Source organism: Atta colombica, unplaced genomic scaffold, assembly GCF_001594045.1.
Source record: "Atta colombica isolate Treedump-2 unplaced genomic scaffold, Acol1.0 scaffold9, whole genome shotgun sequence".
NCBI classification, from domain to species: domain Eukaryota; kingdom Metazoa; phylum Arthropoda; class Insecta; order Hymenoptera; family Formicidae; genus Atta; species Atta colombica.
In genome coordinates, this window is record NW_017259583.1 from 1025091 (window position 1) to 1034392 (window position 9302).

General features: G+C 30.0%; 1 protein-coding gene across 1 annotated transcript in view; it reads right to left on the reverse strand.

Moving 5' to 3' along the window:
• Positions 1-9043, reverse strand: part of LOC108693270 (coiled-coil domain-containing protein 34) — a 12959-nt gene extending 3916 nt beyond the window's left edge. The window contains exons 1-4 of the mRNA XM_018202141.1: positions 8821-9043; positions 7980-8283; positions 7496-7911; positions 7036-7176 (exon numbers count right to left, since the gene is read on the reverse strand). Coding sequence (XP_018057630.1) covers positions 7036-7176; positions 7496-7911; positions 7980-8283; positions 8821-9043 — 1084 coding nt within the window. The remainder of the gene's footprint in view (positions 1-7035; positions 7177-7495; positions 7912-7979; positions 8284-8820) is intronic.
• Positions 9044-9302: the final 259 nt, after the last annotated feature.

Sequence of the window (9302 nt, forward strand, 5' to 3'; positions counted from 1 at the left end):
CTCTCTCTCTCTCTCTCTCTCTCCTCTTTAATCATTAAATAATATTTTAGTCCTCTTTGTTTCTAGCAATACTCTCTTAACTATTTCACCTCTCCATACTCTTTATTCACAAAAATCCGTCTCTTTCTAATGTACCCACACGCACATTTTTCTATGTATTTAGGTTCGTACTCGATGTAACACTCGCGCACTTATGCACGCACGCACCGCATTCAATCAGAAACGCTGAAATTAATTACAAATGTGACAAGTTGCCGATTATTTTTGTAAAAACAAAAACATGTATAAACATTCGTTTTTTTTTATTAATTATATTATTTAACTAAAATCCGGATGTATTAATTAATTTTTGCATATACCTTCTGCTCGTATTCACTTTAAGTTCTCTTGCGATTGCACTTGGCTCCTCTTCCCGGTCACTTAAATTAAGTTCCATGATTGAAAGTCAGGACAAACAAACATACTGGCACTGGGTATTAAAATGCGCCCTCGTGTCACATTGATCCAATTTGGATCCTTTAAATAAGTTCATTCGATTCATGAGTCACATTCGATTCATGAGTTGGCTCAGCGAAACATTGATAGCGAGAGAAGTTTCCAGGACTTCGTCCTGCCGACTCTCGGCTTCTTGAGAGTCTTAGAATGAAGCGAAGTTCCTCCTCGTTTGCGTCGGTTCTTCCCCACAGCTCCCTTACGTTCAAAGCTTGGACGCGACAAAATCGGTCAAAAATTCGATTCCTGCTACGTTCCTCAGCTTCATGCAGAGCTTGGACTTATAATATTTCCACATCATTATATTATGAAATAAAGCTTACGGCATGTTTTTTAAATTCCCAGCGTGTTTAATCCACAACTGCAATTTTTTTTTCTTTTCGATGGTCTCGGATAATCGATGTCTATATTGATATTTATTCTTTTCGTAATGAACATCGCTCTCAATGGCAATTCGCCATTGAAAGTCTTCATTTCTTTCAGTTCTTCAAAAATACCAAACTGAACATTTCGACTGTATTCAAGCCATCTTCAGCAGTCCCCATAATCATAGTAATAATTGTTCACAATGTAATATTCGTAACGTAGAAATCGAGTGCAGCAAGTAAGTCTCAACAAATTCCTATGTCTGGAATGTATGTAACCGTCAGTTAATTGATTAGCTAAATGCGAGCTAAATCAGAAATAATCATTAAAAAGAACAGTTACTAAAAAAACAGGATAACTAAACTTTAAAGAGACTTTAAAGAGACTACTGCAAACATAACTGCACAATATTATAAATTAAATAAGTTGAAATTAGAAAAACCGATAAAATTAAATTAAATTTCTTAAAAGAAACATAACGTTCATAGTGTCAAAACAGAGTCAACTAATGTAGAACATTAAGAAATAAATATTCTAAGAGAGGAAACAACAACATTATCAAAAATCATCGGATTGAAAAACTATAGATAGCCGCTTAGTATAGATACCAATCAAATGTATTAGTCACATTCAAATGTATTAGTCATTTCGTTCAAGCTGTAATCAACACGTGTTTTTAAACTTGATACTTTTTAGTGATTATAAATTTTAATTGGTTTTGATCCAATGTCGAGATGAATTCCTTTTTGGGGTGAGTCACTAGTTTTCAAGATTAATTTGTAACTTGTAGAATGGTTTCGAAATATTTATAAGATAATTGTTTTAATGTTTTAAATAGATTACAACATTAAATCTATTAATCTGATTTTTTCTTATACATAAAGGTTGATATTTTGAAATTGTATTACTGAGAATGGTTCCAAAGTGAATGAAACGTACTATTTTTTAAAATAAAGTCTATTTTTTGGAATAAAGATTTAAGATTGCGTATTAACTACGCTGACTCTCATTTGCCCTGATTTTTTTGGATTATTATTGGATATTGTTGTTGAATTTGGGAGAGCCCGTAAGAAGATTACATTATTACTATAAATACTAAAAATAAAATACTAAAAAAAATAATTAATAAAAAAGCTGAAAAATTGTAGTTGTGGATTAGGTCTCTTTGCTGGAGATTTCACATTTAAAAAAACGCGCCATAAGTTTTATAATGGTATGGAAATAAGTTTATAGCAATTAATCAGTAATTAATTAATTGTAATAATTAATAATTTACTAATTATTTATTCTATTTTTTCTGTATGATACCAGTCATTATACAATTAACTAAAGGACGTCAGTTGCTAAAACATAATTTAATTTCTTTGAAATTTCATTAAACTGTTCCACTTTACACTGCTACAGCTCGTTATCCATTAAAATTACAAAAAAAAAATTTTAGGCGAAAGTTGTAGGAAACATTTTCCTCTACAAGATTAATTATAGTTATTTTTATTGTAGGACTCATTGTGAGGAAATAACGCAAAAAAATTTTTCAATGGTAGTTTCTAAGATGATAGCGCAAGTGGCGGCCTGTCAAGTTGGAAAACTTGGAATTGTATTAAGACACCGAACTTTAAAACATATCCAAAAATTATCACTATCGAATTTTTTGCAAGCAGAAAGTACATAATTCTGACTAGATTAGTTTTGATTGCCCCGAAAGCGTTTAATGAAAGTTCAATCCAAAAGGAAATCAAATCCGCTACACGGTATAAGATTTATTTTTCTTTGTTAAAAAATACGTACAGAGGGTATACTAGGAAACAATACTTAATAATATAACAACAGTTAATAATAGAAAGGAGATAATTCTAAAAAATGAAATTATATATTATTAAATGAAAAAAATATATAAAAATTTAAAATAAAATTTTTTTGTACAAAGTTTCGTTTTTTAAAAAACAACTTTATACATTTGTCAGGTATACGATAAGTGTGCACTTAAAATGCGTTTATGATTGTAAACATTACTAATGTTAAAAAGGATACTTTGGAGGAGGGGAGAGAGAGAGAGAGAGAGAGAGAGAGAGAGAGAGAGAGAGATAATAAGACAAAATATTTACTTTATAAGAATTTATTTTATTACCTTAAAAATTGTTAATTATGCACACCAACAATTTTTAAGATAATAAAATAAAATTCAGAATTGTTTTTCCGAAAAATGAAACCACGTATAAAATTTTATTTTATGTTTTTACTTATATTTTATATAATATTTTATATAATATTACCCTCTTTTCGTATTTTTAGTTCTAGGACATTCTTCATATCCCCTTTTTTTATACTCATTCGAAATTAATCTATTTCATTCATTTAGACATAATTACAACAGAGAATATCATTCATTTAGAATATCACTCATTTAGACATAATTATCACAGTAAGATAACAATTATGTAATTGTTATCTTTAGCGTAGTATGATGTGAAATATTTAGCAAAATATTTTTTAATTATATCGCTTCCTTAATTACTTCAAAAATGACATAATTATAAAACATGATTTTTGAGTTATTATACTATAGACTTCTAAAATACTATTCTATATACATGAATAAGAGCAGTGCTTTTTTCCTTTTTTTATTGTTGCCATTGATATAAGATTGGTATTTGTTCTTTTTAGCTAAAATTCTTACACAGTTCATCATTCTTTCTTCCTTTTCTCTTCACATTGAAGAGTAAAAAGAAAAAAATAAACTGTGCAAGAAGTCAGCTTAAAAGAACAAGCCTTTGAATTGTCTTAGTTAATAATATCGATAATTATCGGTAGGCATATATGGAATACAGGCTCTAGTTGTTACGATTATCATGAATGAGTTAAAGGGATGCTGGAACAACGACTGAACTTGATCGATGTTGATAAAACAGATTTTTTATCCAAATAAAACAATACCTACATTAAGAAAATATTACATACATTAAACATTATATACATTAAATAGACATTAAGAAAACATTACATAGATTTCTTACTGTGCTATATTATAGTCTTTGCATGAATTTTTGCAAACCATGTATTAAAATGTATTTCTCAGTAAAAATATTTTTTAATAAAACAACATTTGCAATTGATAAAATAAATTTGTAAAATATATCCTCTCCTTGTATTTTGATAATCAACAAATAACATATTATATTTGAAATTGAATTATTGTTTAATCAAAATAAGTTATTGGATTGATGCAAATAAAACAACAGTTTTCTGTATTACTATTAATGTTTTTCTGTATTACTATTAAGAGTATCATAACTTCATTAAAAAATGAACAAAATTTAAATTTAAAAAAGGATTTTAAAAGATTGAAAACTTTACTTTCAAAAACTTATTATATATTTTGAGTTTATATATGAGTTTGATAATTTTAACTATCAGCTGAAAAAAATAACAAATTTTCTTCTCACTTTATAAGTCTGTCATGTGCCCAAAAAAATTGAGAAAATTTTTTATTACCTTTACTATCGTGAAAGTTTGAAATTTTGGTAATTATTTAGTATAGGGGAACATTCTCCAATTTGACTTTGACATTGACATATGTGGTTAAAATCATGACCCTAAGTGATTTTCAAAAGGTTTTAGCCCGCGGTCGTCTTTTATTAAAAAATTATTAACAATCAAAGTTGTTGCTAATTATTGTATAAGGAGCGCACAACTTTTCACGCTAAGCGACTCTCATTTCTCCTCTCCCTCCTCCTCCCTATTTAAAGGACATAGGACATTGTATTATTGCACAACATTGAAATCCATGTCCAACAATAGAATTATGGAAGTCATGCACTCCTTAAACAGGAGAGGTGAAAGTCGCTTTGCGTAGAAAATCAAAATCCATGTGCAACAGTACAATTGTGGAAGTCATGCGTCCCTTAAACAGAGGAGGAGGGAGAGGGAGGGTGAGAGTTGCTTCGCGTGGAAAACCCATGTGCAACAATACAATTATGAAAGTCGTGCGCTTCTTAAGCAGGGGGGGGGGGGGGGGAGGACAATTTCTTTGAGTTGGATATTCAATATTTTTCGGGTATCCGACCGGATTCCAAGAAAGTGTCTTCTAAAAAAAAGCTTATAATATAATTTCCCTATAGAGAAAAAGTAATTTTGCAACAAAGTATAAAAAATTATAGTATCATGAATATGCATTCTTGTTTTTAAAACATTGTATAAGAAAAAAATCAACAATTTAAGGAGATACTAGAATAATCAAATTGTCGGGATTTTGCAAATTGATATAAATATCCGAATTTATTGAACGAAATCCTTTTACTGGATTAAAGTAGACGCAAAATTTAGGAATGCTGCAATAGATTTTTATATCAAAATCGGAAAAAAAGTTAAAAATTTATTTAAAAACTATTTTTTTCAATTCGTAGAACTATCAACTTATATAAATGTTTCCTTAATACAAAAGTTTTATAACTCGTGATCAAATAGTGCAGCGCTCATCAGCGCATTACATGCGCAAATACTGAGTTTATGAGATTAAGATTAAAAGCTTAAAAAAAAAGATTTATTTAAAAGAAAATTTATATTAATCTATAAATGATGTGTATATGAACGCTAAGCGAAGACTCGGGATGATAAATAAAGCAATAATTGTGTCTAGCAGTAGGTGTTCGATCTTCTAAGAGATGGCGTTGCAATATGTTAGATAAGGACAGATGAATGTATTTGAGACACAAGTATAAGAATGAAAGATGTCATTATCGAATTTGGAATTAAAAAAGGTCTATTGATCTCAATCAAATTCAACCATCAATTCAACATCCTCTTAAGGGGATCCTAAAGCTGTCTATATTATCAACGCAGCAAACGAGAAAAATTGAAATGGATTAAAATGGATTCAGATTTTTAAAAATAAGGATGTATGAATGTTAAAATAAATCCTTTTCAATCCTGAATATATGTTTATTCATTTATAAAAATTGCATAAAACAAATGTCTATGCTTTTTCAATTCTGAATGCATTTTTATTCATTTACAGGAATTGCATAGAGCATATCTCCATGCCTTTCAATCTAAAAATAATATTATAGTATTTTGTGTGCATTATTAATGCTACTCAATTCAAAATTGTGAATAGCAAATGCAGTTTTTCAATCCAGTTGAATCTAAAAATAATATCAGCCATTTCTGTGAATCGTGAATAAACTACTCAATTCTGAATAGGAAATGCAATTTTTTAATCCAATTAAATAAAAAGTTTTTCTTTTAAAATGAACTATAAATGCTACTTAAATTATTCAAAATTATAAGTAGTAAATTTTTCGTTTTAATCAACTAAGTTCAAAAAAGTTATAACGTAAAAATAATTGAACTATGTTCTTTTATTTCTCTTTGATTAGGAGTAAAATAAATGATCGATGTGAACATTTGTAAATCGAACACAGCCCGAATATTAAGCTAATCACATCGCGTGATCACATCGGTCAAGCGAGATTAGATTATCCGACATTTAGCTAATGTTGTCTCACAGCAATGTAAATTATTTATACTTTATTATATTTATTAAATGATGATATTTTTATTATATCTATATAATTTCGTTACTAATTTAGCTGGTTGTAATTGAAGTAGAGAATAAATAACATTTACCAATTGAAGAAGTAGTGTAGCAAGTAACAGAAGATTCATAATCCCAGTTCGAATCCCACTAAAGCGTTTTTTAATACTAATTTAAAGTAGTTAATTTCAGATATAATTATTATAAATGGAATAGTCTTAGGAATAAAATTTGTAACCCTTAAATATGAATTTTCTTTTCGAATGTTAAACTAATGTCAGCTCAAATCCAATCTATTTCAATCCATTCAATCCATTTTCATGGATTTAAACTGCGTTAAAAAAAAATTGTAATCCATTTTAATTCATTCTCATTTGCTGGGAGAATATATTCTTTTTGCAGATGTTATTTAATTAATAATTTTTTGTTAAGTTAAAAAATAGTTTTCTCTTGTGAGAAAACTCTTCTCTGAGAAACTTAATTTTTTTAATTTTGTCATTTTTAAAGTAAGGAAGCGATATGTCAGTTTACATATAATTGAAGAAGTAATAATAAAGAATCATCTTACTCATCTTTGAGCTTGCATTTGCATCGATCATTTTGTTATTTAACTATTATATGTTACTATATTGTATGTTACATACGAAGTAATCCTTGGGTGGCAGGCTTAGGTTTGTTCTTAGAGTTTTCTCGCCACTTCTCGTATGCCCTTGTGCTTTGCTCTAACCTTTTCTCGCGCTCCTCATCCATCTTTTTCTGTCTTGTCTCCTGCTGTTTACGCTGGGCTGCAAAACAAGAGCATGTCAATTTTTATCATCTTAGTGTTTTGTCGAACGCCTGCGTCTTAATTTAAATATATCATGCACTTGATACAAGTACTAATTAGAACTTTCTATTAAATTATATTAATTTTTGACAATATGTATTAACATGTACACGTGTATTTAATGTATATTGTACTAATTTTTATTGTACTAATTTTAATAATTAGTGGATTCTTTGAATATATTGCTGAAATTAAAAGAATTTAATAGAAAGTTACTAGTTATATGTATATCAAGTGCACGATGTAAGCATAGCATCGAAGCAAGCGACGTATTATACCCTTTTCTTCCTCCTTCTTCTTATGAAACCACCGACGAAGATAAGTGATCTTTGCACCGGCAAGATTATCTTCAATCTCCTTCAAATGCTTCTGCAATTCTAACTCATTCTCGAGCATCGCTCTTCTGTCCAGTTCCTGCTGCCTTTTCTTTTCGATCCACTTGAGAAAATTTTCCCTTTCTAGACGCGCCTTTTCTTCCTTTTTTTGCGCTTCCCTCTCTTCTTCCTCCTGTCGCTTCTTCAAAGCGAGTTCCTTTTTCTCTCTCGTCCGCTGTGCGGCCTCATGTTTCTTGCGCATCCATTCTGAATGGGCGCTTCTTCTGTCAATGTCTGACATCTGATGATGATTGCTGACACTTGAGTCAACCGACGTCGTGGAAATTCGTGCGATCTGGCGACCGTCTAGGACATCATATCTGCGACATCATACTCTCACATATATACTTCGATGATTAAATAAAAATTGTATTGTGAAACAACATACTTGTCATGTTTTGTCGTCTCATTCTGATCAATGTTCACTTTATTTTGATCAACACAGATGCTATCAATCTTGCATCGTCGCTCCATTCGTGTATTTCTTCCAGACGAGATTGTGGATTGAGTAGTGGACAATTCAAGAGGCAACGTAGTATCTAGAAAGGATGTTGAATAACACCTGTAGGTATTCTGTCCCAGATGTTCATTTATGTGATCAGTGCTCGTTGTATCCTTTGCGACGACAGATAATAGGTCGATTGTCGAAGCATCATAACGATTTGTGTCAATTGAGTCTCCGTTACAATATCCTACAAAGAAATGAACTCGCAAAGTATGCTACAGGAATTCAATTGCGAAGAAATATGAATCCCTAAAAGAAGGAGAATATTCCTATTAAAATGTTTACTGATTATAATAAAGCTGTTCTATATTAATTCTGGTTTTGCAATTGTCAAATAGAAAAACAAGTCATGATAATGTCAAAATGATGTTAAAATGCATTATTATTGATTAAAAAATGATTTTTATTAATTTTTGAGTCATTTTGACTTTATGTTCTGCTAAAGATTCTTCTTTCTTTTTAACTACTTTTACTATTCTTTTACTTATTATTTATCTGATTCGATTAGAAATTATTTTAATTTTTTAAATTTTATTCAAAAAGGATCTAAAAGGTTGAGTTTCTAAGCAGAACAATAAGTCATTATAATATCAAAATTATGTCAAAATGACTCTAAAATGTCAATCATTAAAAATCATTTTTCAATCATTACCGATTCATTTTAATGTCATTTTGACTTGTTCTGCTTGGGTTTCATCGATCTTCTAATTTAGATTTGACCAACCTTCTTGTTCACGATCGCTCTTAGATCCTTCTTCGTTGATGGATTCTGTATAAATGGCAGGATTGATATAACGGATCTCGGAACTGGAACTCGAGTTTTTCACTCGCATCAAAGTTATATCTTCGCCGGAATCGACATGATCGACGAGACCAAATCTCTTTCGAACAAATTCATTAGAATCGAATCCCGTTTTCCAGCTGTCAATGTCGTTATCATTGATCATCATTGCACGCTTTTGACGATAACTAATTTATTTATTATGTATCGTTTGACGAAACACAATCATCGTTATAATGCTTCGTTGCAATTCAACTGCGTGTAAAATGTTATTATGGAAATGTTGTTACTCGTTTGAGAAACCATCCGATGCTGTATTTTTTAGAGAACAATGACGAATCCATGATGGAAGAAGACAAGGTAAACCAATTTCAAAGATGCGCAATAGTCAATTTATTCAATCAATCAGAAGTCATGATGCCATG